The sequence below is a fragment of the Lolium perenne genome, chromosome 2, assembly GCF_019359855.2.
Source record: "Lolium perenne isolate Kyuss_39 chromosome 2, Kyuss_2.0, whole genome shotgun sequence".
Taxonomy (NCBI): Eukaryota; Viridiplantae; Streptophyta; class Magnoliopsida; order Poales; family Poaceae; genus Lolium; species Lolium perenne.
In genome coordinates, this window is record NC_067245.2 from 321,995,861 (window position 1) to 322,014,438 (window position 18,578).

Sequence of the window (18,578 nt, forward strand, 5' to 3'; positions counted from 1 at the left end):
TTGCTATATCATGGAGAAACGCAACCACCAGTGGCGTAGTTATGCACAAGTCTAGAGGAGGGCCATTGCCCCCCCCCCCCCCCCTACTTTGAAATATTCAAATATCCTGCCCGGTAAGGTTGCTGCTGCCGAGCTACACACCCAGAGAGACTAGAAAAAGTACATGCTTCTGCTGATTATTCAATTCAAATCATATCAGAACTGCAACAATACCCTGGTAGCAGAAGACACCTATCCAGTTGTTGCATGGATCATCCCCCGTCCACATCTAAGCCAACTTCTCCGGATACCCTACCGTGTCGATGTTGTTGACCCGATCGGAGGGACCGCAAGAGACGTGGGGCAACGGCGGGAGACACATGGGTCTGTGTCATTGGGCCAGTCGAGAGCATCGAGGTTCGTGATGGAGCGGCGGAGGTCTTCCAGGACCTCCAGGTTGCCCGGGTGGATGAATGTTGCGGTGGCGGTGAGGGTGAGGGTGACAAGGATACTGAGGGGATAATGAGGGAGGGAGGTGGAATGGCCGTGAGGATGTAGCAGCTAATAGAGGAGGGTGGCGGCAACAAGGATAAGGAGGGGGATAAGGAGGGACGGAGGTGGAACGGCTACATTTTTGTTTTGTCTCACGAAGTTTATCTTGTGCCTGCCGAGTACTCTGTCTATGGTGTCTTTTTTTAGTGGAAGAAAGCAGACGTATTTCTGTGTAACAAATATCTTATTATGTACAGATTGTAGCAGTGTCAGCTGGGGATGGATCTAGTCGATGGATCAATCAAGGAGGACCCGTGGCCGCTCAAAGTCACATGGTTGCCGTACGAGAGTGAATGTCTCGAGCAGAGTCACACTCGCTGCTTAAGATCATGACGCTCTGATGCGAATATTATATTTTTTGATAAAGGGTGATTTTATTACTTAAAAGATTTAAATATTATATTCGGTCTTTGTATAGCTAAGAAGTACACAGCCCAACACAAAAAGCAAACAAATTCAAGTTTGACAAATCAAAAGGAAGAACGCAGGACGTAACCTGGAATACTAAGGTAACGGTGGAGCAATCTTGAGACTATGCCGCCACTCATGTATAGAAATAAAATCCTTCACCGTGTCTTTCAACCGAGTACAAGCCTCCGTAAAGAGGTTGCGGTCCTCCATACGCTGCAGTGATGATCATGAACGGAGCAAACTGGTGCACGGGTAGACTACCTGCAAAAGATTAACATTTATGTTATTAAAAACCTTGTCATTTATGCGTAGCCATAGCGACCAAATAACATCAGTCGCTTCCATCCTAATAAGTGTTTTGTACCTATAGTCCACCTCATTAAACCAATTACCAAAGATATTGGTAACGCTACGTGATGGGTATAAGATAGAACTCATTTGGATGATTGAACATATAGATTTTGCAAAACGATACTGGAAGAATAAGTGTTTGATTGTCTCATCTTGATGACAAAAAACACACGACTTACTTCCTTGCCAGTTGCGTTTAGGAAGGTTGTCTTTAGTAAGAAAAGATACCAAGCAAAGACCTTAGTCTTGAGAAATATCTTCATCTTCCAAATTAACTTATTATTAGATACCGGCTCTACGGGTTGGATCAAAGCCTTATACATGGATTGAACTGAGAATATCTCATTCTTATTTAGATTCCATCTAAAAATGTCCAGCCCAGTTGACAACTGGGTAGTTTCCAAACGCTGCAATAGGGTATTCCAGGATGCTAGCCTTTGTCCATTAAGATGTCTTCTAAACTGTCATATTAGGTGGAGAAGACTCCATTGTCTAAGGTATCACCTTTTTAGCGCACAATATAATATAAGGCCGGATATTGTTGTCGGCTAGTTGGTCTACCCTAGCCTACATGCCATCCTTCTGGGCGTTCGACTGCTCCACCCCGTCGTCGCCTCCCTCCCTTCTCTGCTTCGTTGCCGCCACCATTCCGCGCCGCCGCTCCTTCCGGAGCCTCGCGAAAAGAGCGCGGCATCCTTCCGCGTCCTCGAGGAGCCGCTACTGCTCCTTCGCGAAGAGACGAGGGGTCGACTCCTCTATCTGCGCCTGTTGAATGAAGGCGTCGACGACGCGGCGCCACTGCTCCTTGTTGGCCTCCTTGCGAGAACGTGGGTTATCCTCGGTCTTCTTCATCGACTCGTAGGACGCGAGGATGGCCTCTTGCTCCGCCGCCTGCTCATCGGGGTCAGGTCCGTCGCTCCAGTTGTCGAGGTCAGAGTCGTCGTCCGCCTCCTCCACCGCGTTCGCCGCCTCCTGCTGCTCCTCGTCGAAGGCCGCATGCACCACCTCCCCTCCGTCTTCTCACGCTCTGCGTCGGCCATGAACTGTGCATTCATCGTCGTGAGCTCCAGGTCTTCCTCGATGTCGTCGGCGGCGGCGGTGTAGTGGAACTCGAAGGCGTCGACTGGGGGAGGTGGAAGCGGAGGTGGAGGTTCCTGGCCGCGGCCAGTGTAGCTCATCCTTGCGTACGTGGTGGCTAAGGGACGAGGCATGGTGTAATGGAGTCAGAGGGATGAATAGCCGGTGGCTGTTGTGGCAATAGCGAGCAGAGGCAACATTTTTATAGCTATTTGGGAAGTGGTGGGAGAAAAACACGGGAAGAGGTGTGGAAGGCGCGGGAAGCAGACGACGGGGACGCAGGAAGAGGGGCAACGCCGAGATGACATCTCTCTTGCTCTGCCTTGGAAACCATTGTCGCCATTATGGCAAACCTACAGTGCTTCGGTTCATGTCGCTTACGAGGCGCGACGCATGTTTTAGTTCCGTTCGACGCCCCTAGAGCCTCCCCTATGTGGTGGGGATGAGCTCAGGATACCAGATACAGTACTAGGCCACGTCAGACGGAAAAGAACTATGGAACGTGCGGCTAGAGCGGTCAAACATCCGGCATCTCAAATCCCTCTAGGGACGATAGGTGGAGATGCTCTAAGCTAGGTTGGTCATAGGCTCACAACTCACAGCACGTTTGGCAACACAGCCAGTCAAAACAAAGAGGGCCTAAATTGTATTTAAACATTTGCAATAAAATTCTTAATTTTTGATACACCAATAGCTTTGTACTCCCTTTGTCTCTAAAAAGAACATGCTAAACTTTGTTAAAACACAAACATGTTTTAGCTATAGATATCCGTATCTGGAACAAGTTAAGCAAATCTACAAAATAAGATGAGAAAACAATATAGCTTTGAGTTCCCAATGATTAAGACGTGAACCTGAAGAATACAGCTTCTTCTCGCTTCTGGATCGAGGACTTGCCATCTAAATGATCTAGTGGATCACGAACGATGATTTCCGGGGGGGTTTCCGGCCGGCGAGCCTGGCGCCGAACCGTCACCGCGGCCTCCGAGCATCTTCCGGCCTTCCACGGCGACGGCGTCCATGACGAGGAGCAGCGCAGCCACAAGCACTAGCACTCTCATAAGCACGGCTATCGCGTACATACTGCTCCTGTTCTAGTGGCCAATGTAGAGCAGAGCTAGCTCAGTTTTATAGACGCATACGATGGTTTTTCGTCGATGGAATGTACTGTAGTGGCGTCTAGTCCCGGCAATGTGTGGTTCTGAGAAAACACTTCTGACTGGAAATCTCAACAAGGGTCTCGTTGGTTCAGAATTGTCCACAAACACACGTCGAATCCTCCGGCCTTTATCTGCCCCCTTGGACAACGGTTGATCTTTTGTGGAACTTGCGTCCGAATAGACAGCTCATGTTGACCTACGCGTCCGCGGCTCTTGTGCATGGTGATGGCCAACAATCATTAGCATGCAAGATGTTCTCCTAATTTTTTTGAAACCATCACGCTGCTAAATACTACTCTACGGGTTTGTTCCGTTCTTGGTCGCCACTTCAACGACAGCAGGACCACGATATCTTTACGAAGGTGTCTACACGGTTGGAGAGTACGGTCAAGTAGTTTATTTCCCAGCATGGATGGCTACATAATCGATGGATTGAAGTCAATGAAGCTTAGTCTAGTTGGATCTCTTAGTCTTCTTTATAATTCCATTTCGGTTCAGACTTGATACTCGAACGGTTGTGTGCTTAAAATTTGAGTAATGAAGCACCCTTTATGGAGTAAAAAAATCACGCTCCTAATGCATGCAAAAGAAAATCGGGTGAATCATCGAGCCACATGATGACATGAGCAATGATCGTGTCAATCTTCAAGAAATTGTGAGTGTAGCGGCTTGGTACATTTGGTGGCAAAGGCGTGAGATGGTTAATTGCCAACTTTGTTTCGTCAAAGATTTCTGCAGAACAAAAGAATGTGGCTTGGTCAAAGCCGGTCCAAGGATCATATAAAATGAATGTTGATACTTCTTTCTTCAGTGATGGGTCTGGTGTGGCCGGAGTCGTCCTTCGAAACAACCGCGGTGAGGTAGTGGCTGGACAAGCCTGCCTGTTGGAGAATGTTTTAAATGCTACAGCGGCTGAAGCGTTAGCCTTTTTGAGAGGTTTGGAACTCTTAGAACAACTGAGTTATGCATTGGTGGTTATTGAGTCAGACTCTATGGAATCGATACTGACTTGCAATGGTGAGATGGAGATTTGGAGTCCTCACTCAGCTATTCTGATAGAGTGTCTTTGAAAAGCAAGTACCATCAACAATGTCTCTTTTCAACATTGTCCTAGGGATGCAAATAGGGTGGCTCATAATCTAGCAAGAAATGCTTATAGATCGAAATAATTTTTGTTTTAGGATGGTGCTCCTCCGGGATTCATCCTAGGTGATGTAATAAACGATGTAACAGTTCTGTTAAATTAATAAAGGCCACTAGGTATTCCTTTAAAAAAACTCAGGAACCTCGGACCGGCTGGCTAGCACATGTGCTGCCACATTAGCTTCCCTAGGACAACAATTACAATTTACAAGTAATCTCTGTAAAATTATGGCTAGCTAGAGGGCCCTCCTCCTAGATTGGTGTTGCTTCTCCGAGCGAGCCGCTAACTTGCCTCATCACCTCAATCACGTATGAACAGTCTGAGTTCACTTCAATTCTGTTGCAGCCCAACTGACATGCAATCAGTAGTCCATCACGTAGAGCATGCGTTTCTGTATCGAAGGATCGGACATAAATGGGATCCCTCGATTGTTTGCTGCTAGAAAGAAGCCTTTGTCATGGATCCGTAGTGGTTTGATGGTGCCCCCAACCCAATATCTTGGTCTATCTTTGATGGAGAGGTGTTGGTGTGTCGTGTTTGGGTGTTTGTTCGTGTTGTTTTCTGGTCTTATGTGTTGGCTAGAGTGGGTGCTACCTTGGTGTTTCGGGTCTTTTTACGCTAGGATGTGGGGGTGTGGGCTTGGTGTTGTAGGTGTGTGGGTTTGGATGTGGGTGTTTTCGCCCAATTTCTTCTAAAAATAGTCACCCTCTTCTTAATTAATTAATGAGGCAAAAAAAATTGCCTCAGTTAAAAAAAAACTCATAGTTGAAACGTGCATCTATATTCAGTTTGTGCTTCCTTGTATGAATGAATGCAAACTTGTTTGGGTCATTCCTCGCAGGCCTAGCTGTATCATGGGCCAGCTTCGCTAGATTTCAGCCCAGTGTGGTCTTTGCTTTTTTTAATTCATGGTCATTTTGTAGACTCAACTAGTGTCTTGCTTGAATTCTTGAAATTCCCACGAAATGTGCACAAGTGCCACCTTTTAACCGCTCGGTTGCTTTCTCTCCTTTGCTTTTGTGCATTTCCTAGCTCTTTCTTTCGCTGGTAGAGTAGACTTGTTTTGTTTCTTTCTTGTCTGTATAGACGCGTCTTGTCGTGGTATCGTCACGGCATATGCCATAGGGTGGCTAATCGAAGTGGTTCCTGAGGGATCTCACGGCGGTATCCGGATGCGGGTATGGGCACGAGCGACACGGCGACGTACCCAGGTTCGAGGCCCTCCGATGGAGGTAAAACCTCTACTCCTGCTATGAGTGTATATGATGATCACACAATACAATGGTACTCCTAGAGCTGTGTCCGGCTGCTCCTGGGAGGCTAAGGAAGACTGTAGTCTCTCTCACAGGGCAGCGCTAAGGGTGGAATGAAGTAAGAATGATCGATCCCCTGCACGAGAGGGGGTAGTGCAGCTTATATAGGCACCGGCACTTTACATATAAGACCCTATAGTTTACTGGCCGGCTTGGCCGGCTCCGGCTTCCGCTCCTTCCCGAGGCGGTGACGTCAGGAGCCGTTGAGGCGTCGTGGCCTGTCCCATCCGGCTGCCACGGTCAGCGGTATGGAGAGGAGGTGTCCCTGTCGCCATCAGCCACTGTAGCCAGTACGGATCGTCGTAAGCCCTGATGGCCTGTCCGGCGCGTGGCACTATTGCTCCACAGTGCCCCGCGCTTTACGGAAGATGAAGTCAGCGTGGACTTTGGGAACCCGGATCACCAGCCCGGTTCCTTCCAGTGCAAGACTCGCCAGCCTCGAGTCGGTCTGAGGTACAAACCCCCAGTCGGATATGGCTTGTAGAAGCCGGCCCAGCTACAGCATCGGTGGCCGTAGCCAGGCCGACTAAGACCTAGAGCCAGCCGGCTTCCAGACCAGCCGGCCATGGCGCCAGCCGGCTGCACCTCAGCCGGCCTTTTCCGCGAGCCGGCCAGGGGCCAGCCGGCTGCTCCGCGTCCATTGCCCTACCCGGGGTCTTCCCCCCGACATTAGCCCCCGAAGCTGGCAAGGTCCTGCGTTTAGAAGGACCTAGGCAGGTTTTCCTGGCTTCTCGAATATATTTGACGGCACTTGGAGGGGCCGACTGAGAATTTCCATTCAGCCGGCTGCGCCCTCACCCGGCTCGTTCCTGCCGGCTGCTTCTAGCCGGCCGCTTTTTACACTTATGCGGCTTTTGCTTTCTCGCGAGTTTTGGTGGTGTCTCCGCCTTGCTGATGAATTTTGGTCCGAGTTGAACTTATTGTCCGGCTCCGGCTGGCGGCGCGCCGGAGTCTCCGCCGCCTCGGGTCCTGCACCCGACTTGACCGGTCTGACGCCTGGCGCTGCGGTCGGTTCGTCTGGTCACATCAATGTCCCTCCGGATCCTGTGCGGTAGTGGGAAGCGTGGTGTGGCCGTTTTCGGTAACCGTCGTGGTCGTGGGCGGAGTTACGACGCAGTAAATCCCGATCGTGGCCCACGATTGCCACGTGGCCACGTGGCCCACGATCATCGGGATTTACTGCGCCGTAACTCCGCCCACGACCACGACGGTTACCGAAAACGGCCACACCACGCTCCCCACTACCGCACCGGATCCGGAGGGACATTGATGTGACCAGACGAACCGACCGCAGCGCCAAAGGCCAGTATCGGTCAAGTCGGGTGCGTGACCCGAGGCGGCGGAGACTCGGCGCGCCGCCACCGTGAGCCGGATAATAAGTTCAACTCGACCAAAATTCATCAGCAAGGCGGAGACACCACCAAAACTCGCGAGAAAGCAAAAGCCGCATAAGTGTAAAAAGCGCTCGGCTAGAAGCAGCTGGCAGAACGAGCCGGTGAGGGCGCACTGGCTGAATGGAAATTCTCGCCGCCCCTCCAAGTGCCGTCAAATATATTCGAGAAGCCAGAAAACCTGCCTAGGTCCTTCTAAACGCAGGACCTGCGCCTTCGGGGCTACTGCCTGGGGAAGACCCCGGTAGGGCAATGGACGCGAGCAGCCCGGCTGGCCCCTCGGCCGGCTCGCGGCAAAGGCCGGCCGAGGTGCAGCGCGCCGGCGCCGTGGCCGGCTGGTCCGGAAGCCGGCTGGCTCTAGGTCTTAGTCGGCCCGGCTACGGCCACCGATGCCGTAGCCGGGGCCGGCTTCTACAAGCCATATCCGATCGGGGGTTTGTACCTCAGACCGACTCGAGGCCGGCGAGTCTTGCACCGGAAGGAACCGGGCTGGTGATCCGAGTTCCCAAAGTCCACGCTCGACTTCATCTTCGTAGCGCGGGGCACCGTGGAGCAATAGTGCCAAGCGCCGGACAGGCCATCGTGGCTTACGACGATCCGTATCGCTACAAGTACTGATGGCGACAGGGACACCTCCTCTCCATACCGCCGACCGTGGCAGCCGGATGGGACAGGCCCCGACGCCTCAACGGCTCCTGACGTCACCGCCTCGGGAAGGAGCGGAAGCCGGAGCCGGCCAAGCCGGCCAGTAAACTATAGGGTCTTATATGTAAAGTGCCGGTGCCTATATAAGCCGCACTACCCCCTCTCGTGCAGGGGATCGATCATTCTTACTTCATTCCACCCTTAGCGCTGCCCTGTGAGAGAGACTATGATGTCTACGTTCCCCCTCCTTTCCTGTAGACAGTGTTGGGCCTCCAAGAGCAGAGGTTTGTAGAACAGCAGCAAGTTTCCCTTAAGTGGATACCCAAGGTTTATCGAACTCAGGGAGGAAGAGGTCAAAGATATCCCTCTCATGCAACCCCGCAACCACAAAGCAAGAAGTCTCTTGTGTCCCCAACACACCTAATAGGTGCACTAGTTCGGCGAAGAGATAGTGAAATACAGGTGGTATGAATAAGTATGAGCAGTAGCAACGGTGCCAGAAAAGTGCTTGGCGCGTAATTGATGGTGGTGGTATTGCAGCAGTAGTAACACAAGAAAACAAGAAACAAGCAGTAGTAACTCAGCAGTATTTAGGAACAAGGCCTAGGGATTACACTTTCACTAGTGGACACTCTCAACATTGATCACATAACAGAACAGATAAATGCATACTCTACACTTTTGTTGGATGATGAACACATTGCGTAGGATTACACGAACCCTCAATGCCGGAGTTAACAAGCTCCACAATAATGCTCATGTTTAAGTAACCTTTAGTGTAAGATAGATCAACAGACTAAACCGAGTACTAGCATAGCATGCACACTGTCACCTTCATGCATATGTAGGAGGAATAGATCACATCAATAATATCATAGCAATAGTTAACTCCATAATCTACAAGAGATCATGATCATAGCATAAACCAAGTACTAACACGGTGCACACACTGTCACCTTTACACACGTGCAGGAGGAATAGAACTACTTTAATAACACATCACTAGAGTAGCACATAGATAGTAGTGATACAAAACTCAGATGAATCTCAATCATGTAAAGCAGCTCATGAGATCATTGTATTGAGGTACATAGGAGAGAGATTAACCACATAGCTACCGGTACAGCCCCGAGCCTCGATGGAGAACTACTCCCTCCTCATGGGAGCAGCAGCGGTGATGAAGATGGCGGTGGAGATGGCAGCGGTGTCGATGGAGAAGCCTTCCGGGGGCACTTCCCCGCTCCGGCAGGGTGCCGGAACAGAGATCCTGTCCCCCAGATCTTGGCTTCGCGATGGCGGTGGCTCTGAAAGGTTTTCGTGGGTTTCGTCAATTGGTATAGGGTTTTCTGATCCAGGGGCTTTTTATAGGCGGAGAGGCGGCGCAGGAAGGTCGAAGGGGGGCCCACACCCTAGGGGGGCGCGCCCCCCCCTAGGCCGCGCCGGGGTGTGGTGTGGTGGCCCTGCCACCCTTCTCTGGCGGTTCTCGTGTGTTCTGGATGCTTCCGGGTAAAATAGGAACCTGGGCGTTGATTTCGTCCGATTCCGAGAATATTTCGTTACTAGGATTTCTGAAACCAAAAACAGCAGAAAACAAAGAATCGGCACTTCGGCATCTTGTTAATAGGTTAGTTCCAGAAAATGCACGAATATGACATAAAGTGTGCATAAAACATGTAGATAACATCAATAATGTGGCATGGAACACAAGAAATTATCGATACGTTGGAGACGTATCAGCATCCCTGCTTAGTTCTCGCTCGTCCCGAAAGGTGTAAAACGATAACAAAGATAATTTCTGGAGTGACATGCCATCATAATCTTGATCATACTATTTGTAAAGCATATGTAGTGAATGCAGCGATCAAAACAATGTATATGACATGAGTAAACAAGTGAATCATAAAGCAAAGACTTTTCATGAATAGCACTTCAAGACAAGCATCAATTAAGTCTTGCATAAGAGTTAACTCATAAAGCAATAATTCAAAGTAAAGGTATTGAAGCAACACAAAAGAAGATTAAGTTTCAGCGGTTGCTTTCAACTTGTAACATGTATATCTCATGGATATTGTCAACATAGAGTAATATAATAAGTGCAATAAGCAAGTATGTAGGAATCAATGCACAGTTCACACAAGTGTTTGCTTCTTGAGGTGGAGAGAAATAGGTGAACTGACTCAACATTGAAAGTAAAAGAATGGTCCTCATAGAGGAAAAGCATCGATTGCTATATTTGTGCTAGAGCTTTGATTTTGAAAACATGAAACAATTTTGTCAACGGTAGTAATAAAGCATATGCATCATGTAAATTATATCTTATAAGTTGCAAGCCTCATGCATAGTGTACTAATAGTGCCCGCACCTTGTCCTAATTAGCTTGGACTACGGATTATCACCGCAATACATATGCTTTAACCAAGTATCACAAAGGGGTACCTCTATGCACTTTGTACAAAGGTCTAAGGAGAAAGCTCGCATTTGGATTTCTCGCTTTTGATTATTCTCAACTTAGACATCCATACCGGGACAACATAGACAACAGATAATGGACTCCTCTTTTAATGCTTTAAGCATTCAACAACAATTAATTCTTTTCTCATTAGAGATTTGAGGATGTTTGTCCAAAACTGAAACTTCCACCATGGAACATGGCTTCGGTTAGCGGCCCAATGTTCTTCTCTCACAATATGCATGCTCAAACCATTCAACTCAGTGTAGATCGCCCTTACTTCAGACAAGACGAACATGCATAGCAACTCACATGAAATTCAACAATGAGTTGATGGCGTTCCCATAAACATGGTTATCGCACAACAAGCAACTTAATAAGAGATAAAGTGCATAATTACATATTCAATACCACAATAGTTTTTAAGCTATTTGTCCCATGAGCTATATATTGCAAAGGTGAATGATGGAATTTTAAAGGTAGCACTCAAGCAATTTACTTTGGAATGGCTGGAAAATACCATGTAGTAGGTAGGTATGGTGGACACAAATGGCATAGTGGTTGGCTCAAGTATTTTGGATGCATGAGAAGTATTCCCTCTCGATACAAGGTTTAGGCTAGCAAGGCTTATTTGAGACAAACACAAGGATGAACCGGTGCAGCAAAACTCACATAAAATACATATTGAAAACATTATAAGACTCTACACCGTCTTCCTTGTTGTTCAAACTCAATACTAGAAATTATCTAGACCTTAGAGAAACCAAATATGCAAACCAGATTTTAGCATGCTCTATGTATTTCTTCATTAATGGGTGCAAAGCATATGATGCAAGAGCTTAAACATGAGCACAACAATTGCCAAGTATCACATTACCCAAGACATTTATAGCAATTACTACATGTATCATTTTCCAATTCCAACCATATAACAATTTAACGAAGGGAAACTTCGCCATGAATACTATGAGCTAAGAACACATGTGTTCATACGAACCAGCGGAGCGTGTCTCTCTCCCACACAAGCATGATGTAATCCAATTTATTCAAACAAAAACAAAAACAGAAACAAACAAACAGACGCTCCAAGCAAAGCACATAAGATGTGATGGAATAAAAATATAGTTTCAGGGGAGGAACCTGATAATGTTGTCGATGAAGAAGGGGATGCCTTGGGCATCCCCAAGCTTAGACGCTTGAGTCTTCTTGATATATGCAGGGGTGAACCACCGGGTGCATCCCCAAGCTTAGAGCTTTCACTCTCCTTGATCATGTTATATCATCCTCCTCTCTTGACCCTTGAAAACTTCCTCCACACCAAACTCGAAACAACTCATTAGAGGGTTAGTGCACAATATAAATTGACATATTCAGAGGTGACACAATCATTCTTAACACTTCTGGACATTGCATAATGCTACTGGATATTAGTGGATCAAAGAAATTCATCCAACATAGCGAAAGAGGCAATGCGAAATAAAAGGCAGAATCTGTCAAAACAGAACAGTTCGTATTGACGAATTTTAAAATGGCACCAGACTTGCTCAAATGAAAATGCTCAAATTGAATGAAAGTTGCGTACATATCTGAGGATCATACACATAAATTGGATTAATTTTCTGAGCTACCTACAGGGAGGTGGACCCAGATTCGTGACAGCAAAGAAATCTGGAACTGCGCAGTAATCCAAATCTAGTACTTACTTTTCTATCAACGGCTTTACTTGGCACAACAAAACACAAAACTAAGATAAGGAGAGGTTGCTACAGTAGTAAACAACTTCCAAGACACAAATATAAAACAAAGTACTGTAGCAAAATAACACATGGGTTATCTCCCAAGAAGTTCTTTTCTTTATAGCCATTAAGATGGGCTCAGCAGTTTTAATGATGCACTCGCAAGAAATAGTATTTGAAGAAAAAGAGAGCATCAAGAGGCAAGTACAAAACACATTTAAGCCTAACATGCTTCCTATGCATAGGAATCTTGTAAATAAACAAGTTCATGAAGAGCAAAGTAACAAGCATAGGAAGATAAAACAAGTGTAGCTTCAAAAATTTCAGCACATAGAGAGGTGTTTTAGTAACATGAAAATTTCTACAACCATATTTTCCTCTCTCATAATAACTTTCAGTAGCAACATGAGCAAACTCAACAATATAACTATCACATAAAGCATTCTTATCATGAGTCTCATGCATAAAATTATTACTCTCCACATAAGCATAATCAATTTTATTAGTTGTAGTGGGAGCAAATTCAACAAAGTAGCTATCATTATTATTCTCATCAAGTGTAGGAGGCATAGTATAATCACAACAAAATTTACTCTCCATAGTAGGTGGCATCAAAAGACCACTATCATTATCATCATAAATAGGAGGCAAAGTATCATCAAAGAAAATTTTCTCCTCAATGCTTGGGGGACTAAAAATATCATGAAAACCAGCTTCCCCAAGCTTAGAACTTTCTATATTATTGTCAACAATGGTGTTCAAAGCGTTCATACTAATATTACTACCAGCATGCAAAGAAGATTTCATAGGTTTTTTAATTTTCGCATCAAACAATCCATGTTTTAAATCAGGAAATAGAACAAGAAGCTCACTCTTGTACATTATGCCAACTAGTGTAAACAAGAAACAACAAGATGCAATTGCAGGATCTAAAGGAAATAGCTTTGAGCACAAACACAATGGCGCCGGAAAAGTACTTTACCTGGAACCGAAGTATGAGTGCCTTTTTACCTTTCCTCCCCGGCGACGGCGCCAGAAAAGTGCTTGATGTCTACGTTCCCCCTCCTTTCCTGTAGACAGTGTTGGGCCTCCAAGAGCAGAGGTTTGTAGAACAGCAGCAAGTTTCCCTTAAGTGGATACCCAAGGTTTATCGAACTCAGGGAGGAAGAGGTCAAAGATATCCCTCTCATGCAACCCTGCAACCACAAAGCAAGAAGTCTCTTGTGTCCCCAACACACCTAATAGGTGCACTAGTTCGGCGAAGAGATAGTGAAATACGGTGTGGTATGAATAAGTATGAGCAAGAGTATAACGGTGCCGTAAAAGTGCTTGTCGCGTAATTGATGGTGGTGGTATTGCAGAAGTAGTAACACAAGAAACAAGAAACAAGCAGTAGTAACTCAGCAGTATTTAGGAACAAGGCCTAGGGATTACACTTTCACTAGTGGACACTCTCAACATTGATCACATAACAGAACAGATAAATGCATACTCTACACTTTTGTTGGATGATGAACACATTGCGTAGGATTACACGAACCCTCAATGCCGGAGTTAACAAGCTCCACAATAATGCTCATGTTTAAGTAACCTTTAGTGTAAGATAGATCAACAGACTAAACCGAGTACTAGCATAGCATGCACACTGTCACCTTCATGCATATGTAGGAGGAATAGATCACATCAATAATATCATAGCAATAGTTAACTCCATAATCTACAAGAGATCATGATCATAGCATAAACCAAGTACTAACACGGTGCACACACTGTCACCTTTACACACGTGCAGGAGGAATAGAACTACTTTAATAACACATCACTAGAGTAGCACATAGATAGTAGTGATACAAAACTCAGATGAATCTCAGTCATGTAAAGCAGCTCATGAGATCATTGTATTGAGGTACATAGGAGAGAGATTAACCACATAGCTACCGGTACAGCCCCGAGCCTCGATGGAGAACTACTCCCTCCTCATGGGAGCAGCAGCGGTGATGAAGATGGCGGTGGAGATGGCAGCGGTGTCGATGGAGAAGCCTTCCGGGGGCACTTCCCCGCTCCGGCAGGGTGCCGGAACAGAGATCCTGTCCCCCAGATCTTGGCTTCGCGATGGCGGCGGCTCTGAAAGGTTTTCGTGGGTTTCGTCAATTGGTATAGGGTTTTCTGATCCAGGGGCTTTTTATAGGCGGAGAGGCGGCGCAGGAAGGTCGAAGGGGGGCCCACACCCTAGGGGGGCGCGCCCCCCCCCCTAGGCCGCGCCGGGGTGTGGTGTGGTGGCCCTGCCACCCTTCTCTGGCGGTTCTCGTGTGTTCTGGATGCTTCCGGGTAAAATAGGAACCTGGGCGTTGATTTCGTCCGATTCCGAGAATATTTCGTTACTAGGATTTCTGAAACCAAAAACAGCAGAAAACAAAGAATCGGCACTTCGGCATCTTGTTAATAGGTTAGTTCCAGAAAATGCACGAATATGACATAAAGTGTGCATAAAACATGTAGATAACATCAATAATGTGGCATGGAACACAAGAAATTATCGATACGTTGGAGACGTATCAGACTACAGTCTTTCTTAGCCTCCCAGGAGCAGCCGGACACAGCTCTAGGAGCACCATTGTATTGTGTGATCATCATATACACTCATAGCAGGAGTAGAGGTTTTACCTCCATCGGAGGGCCTCGAACCTGGGTACGTCGCCGTGTCGCTCGTGCCCATACCCGCATCCGGATACCACCGTGAGATCCCTCAGGAACCACTTCGATTAGCCACCCTATGGCATATGCCGTGACGATACCACGACACGTCTCGTCATGCATGGCCGCGTGGCCGTCCGCGCCGGTGTTATTGCGTGCAACCACCCGCTACCGCCGTTGTACAGGAAGACGTCCTGCGGTTCGTCCCAATCTCTCACTGCTCCCAAACCTTCTCGTCGCCGCCGCCTCCTCCCCCCGCACCCGCTCCCAGATCTTCTCCTCGCCGCTCCAAACAATGTCGACCTCGTCCTCCCGCAAGATCGCCGCGGCGAACGGCTTCGGCCGCGGTAGCCTAACCGTGCCGGAGGCATGGGCGTTGTACCACACCCGCTATTCTGTCCCGCCGGACATGCGGCTGCCAAGCAGCGGCGGCTGGAAGATGGCCGTGAACGGCATTGGCGTCCCGCCGCCGCCGAAGCCGGGCACGGAGCAATGGAGGGACGACATCAAGGCCCGGCGGGCTCAAATCAACGCCGAGAAGTGGGCGGATCGGACATGGGCGGCCATGGACAATGATGACTGGTGGGCCACGTACTTCAAGGCCAAGTACGACGTTGAGATGCACAGCACCACCGGCCTCATCGGCGGGCCCAATAGCTGGAACAAGGACGGCTGCGCCCTGTTCTGGGGCGTTCCGGGGCGCACCCTCGACAGCGTCATCCGCGGCATCCGCAACGGTGCTCCAAGGTTGGAGACGCCGCCGTCACCTCCACCGTCTCCGCGAGGAGGACCACCGCAATGGCAGCCGAGGAGGACCACGTACTCGTCCTCCTCGAACTCTTCTTCCTCAGGATCGACCCGATTGACGCCCTCCTAGTCGTACCGCTCGGCGCCCTACACCGTTCCCAAACGCGTGATGAACGAGGAGCCGGCGATGCCCGTCAACACGAGGCGTGGCGGCAACGGCAGCCGGCGGTAGCAAGAGAGGCGTGGCAGCGCCATCCTCATCCCGAAGCCGGAGGTGAAGGAGGAGCTGGAGGAAGCGTCGCAGGCGGTACTGCTGGCGGAGTACGAGCGGCAGCAGCGGCTCATCGCCAACAGCGACGACCCCGAGGACTGCCCAGGTCTGCGGGCGGCGTTCTTGGCGTCGATGAACGACAAGGACGCCTGGAGGGGCGACCCGACATGGCGATCGCCATGTCCATCCGCGACTCCGGCAAGCCGCTCATGGACCTCACCAACGACGGCGAGGCAGGACCAAGCGGCTTGGTGAAGGACGAGCCCGTCGACGAGCCCGACGAGCGCGTCAAGCAGGAGGTCGTCACCGACGACATGTACAAATACCACCAGTACTACGACGCCTCCGGCCGCCGCAAGTACTTCTAAATTAGGTTTAGTTTAAATTTAGTCAAATTTCGTTCGAATCTATGTAATATATGTCAAGTTTGGATGAATCCCGATTAAGTTTAAAATTTCCGAAATTTTGTTTTGGGACGCGACTAGAGAGCGACGTCCCCGAAACGCGGCACGAACGAAACACATCCCCCCAAACGCTTAATCCAGCGCGGTTTAGGGGACGCTTTGGGAACGCGACTGGAGATGCTCGGCCTTAGTTGGTGATCGATCCGGATTCAACTGACGGCGAAGCAGGTGCAAAGAGAAAATCAGTTGTACAACTGACGGCGAAGCAGGTGCAGTTAGCTAGCGGACAGTCCGGCCAACACGTCAAAACAGAATAATACGGACCCCCTCCGCACTAGATCGAATCCCGTAATTTTCTTCCGGTGATCGGGCGCGTGATTTCTTGCTGCTAAGCTTCTCCGCGATCATGGAGCGAGAAGATCGGCCGTACGTGGATCTATTTTACGAAGGGATCATTTTTGGATTAATTGTACGCACACACAAGGAAACTACGACCAAAAGCTGTATGCAATTTCAAAAAAGGCAAATACCGGCCATCAATTCCAAAATTTACTAGGCATTCCATGTATACCTCCGGAATGCATTGCATAAATACGAGCAGCTAGTCGAACGATTCGATCGTACCTGCACCGCGCTCTCTCTCTGGATAGATCGATCATCTCCAACTCTAGATATTCCGGCGCACACAACTCAGCAGCATGACGACGCCGACCGCCGTGCTGATCTTCATGATGCTCACGGCCCTCGTCGCCTCCAGGCGGCGTCCTCTGCGACGTCGAGAAGGACCTCGTGATATGGCAGAGCCTGGGCGAGCCGCAGAGGGACGAGTCGGCGATGTACAAGGTGGACGTGACGAACCAGTGCGCCGGCAACGGGCCCTGCGCCATCTCGAAGATCTTACTGCGGTGCGGCAACTTCCGGTCCCTGGTCCCCGTCGACGCCGGGCTGCTCCGCGTGGTCCGCCCCGGCGTGTGCCTCCTCAACGGCGGCCACACCGTCCGCCAGAACAGCAACTTCTCCTTCGTCTACGCCAGCTACGTGCGCCAGAACTTCCGCGTCCTCTCGGCAAGCTGCCAGTGATCGATATGATCGACGAGTCGACGTCTTGTTTTTCTTGAGTAGCAAGGGTATAGTTTCAGTTTCGTTATTAGCGTCTTCGAAGATCCAATTCAGGAGATGTTTTTTTAGGTGAAAGGCGTCTCTGCCCTGTTAGTTTTCACAGAAATGAAACCAAATTTTACATACGTCAGTTTAAGACCCTTACCGCCTATCCTGGAGGCAAAACGTTCACTAAAAGCAGCAAAACCAGAACTAAAAACATCACTTTAGATTAGGTATAAGAAAGAAATGCACTCGCAAAGCTTCCTGAAACATGTTCTTCTTTTTTTCCTACGCTGGGCAGTTTTTGCTTTCTTTTTGGATCAGGCTCTCAGCTTAACATGTGCTGCCACATTAGCTTCTCTAGGACAACAATTACAATTTACAAGTAATCTCTGTAAAATTATGGCTAGCTAGAGGGCACTCCTCCTAGATTGGTGTTGCTTCCCCGAGCGAGCCGCTAACTTGCCTCATCACCTCGATCACGTCTGAACAGTCTGAGTTCACTTCAATTCTGTTGCAGCCCAACTGACATGCAAGCAGTAGTCCATCACGTAGAGCATGCGTTTCTGTAGTCGAAGGATCAGACATAAATGGGATCCCTCGATTGTTAGCTGCTAGAAAGAAGCCTTTGTCATGGATCCGTAGTGGTTTGATGGTGCCCCCAACCCAATGTCTTGGTCTATCTTTGATGGAGAGGTGTTGGTGTGTCGTGTTTGGGTGTTTGTTCGTGTTGTTTTCTAGCCTCATGTGTTGGCTAGAGTGGGTGCTACCTTGGTGTTTCGGGTCTTTTTACGCTTGGATGTGGGGGTGTGGGCTTGGTGTTTCGGGTCATTTTAGTCTTTGATGTAGGTGTGTGGGCTTGGATGTGGGTGTTTTCGCCCAATTTCTCCTAAAAATAGGCACCCTTTTCTTAATTAATTAATGAGGCAAAAAAAATTGCCTCAGTTTAAAAAAAAAACTCATAGTTGAAACCTTCATCTATATTCAGTTTGTGCTTCCTTGTATGAATGAATGCAAACTTGTTTGGGTCATTCCTGGCAGGCCTAGCTGTATCATGGGCCAGCTTCGCTAGATTTCAGCCCACTGTGAACTTTGCTTTTTTTAATTCATGGTCATTTTGTAGACTCAACTAGTGTCTTGCTTGAATTCTTGA

General features: G+C 48.5%; 1 protein-coding gene and 1 long non-coding RNA gene across 2 annotated transcripts; one reads left to right on the plus strand and one right to left on the minus strand.

The window, feature by feature from the left end:
- Nucleotides 1-967: 967 nt before the first annotated feature.
- LOC127336605 (uncharacterized) lies at nt 968-3,573 on the minus strand. The gene is made up of 2 exons (XR_007873429.2): nt 3,225-3,573; nt 968-1,203 (listed from the first exon to the last, which is right to left on the minus strand). It is a non-coding gene; the product is annotated as an uncharacterized lncRNA (long non-coding RNA).
- Nucleotides 3,574-15,467: 11,894 nt separating this feature from the next.
- Nucleotides 15,468-17,404, plus strand: LOC127329682 (TPD1 protein homolog 1A-like). The gene is made up of 2 exons (XM_051356155.1): nt 15,468-15,573; nt 17,082-17,404. Exons 1-2 carry the CDS (start codon nt 15,468-15,470, stop codon nt 17,402-17,404), a joined length of 429 nt encoding a protein of 142 aa, XP_051212115.1.
- The last annotated feature ends 1,174 nt before the right edge of the window (nt 17,405-18,578 follow it).

Excerpts from the sequence above, each read along its gene's own strand:
- LOC127329682 (XM_051356155.1), top strand. The coding sequence starts at position 15,468 with ATGGACAATGATGACTGGTGGGCCACGTACTTCAAGGCCAAGTACGAC. Across the intron at positions 15,574-17,081 it reads CAATAGCTGGAACAAGGACG|GCGGCGTCCTCTGCGACGTC; the intron begins GCTGCGCCCTGT and ends CGTCGCCTCCAG.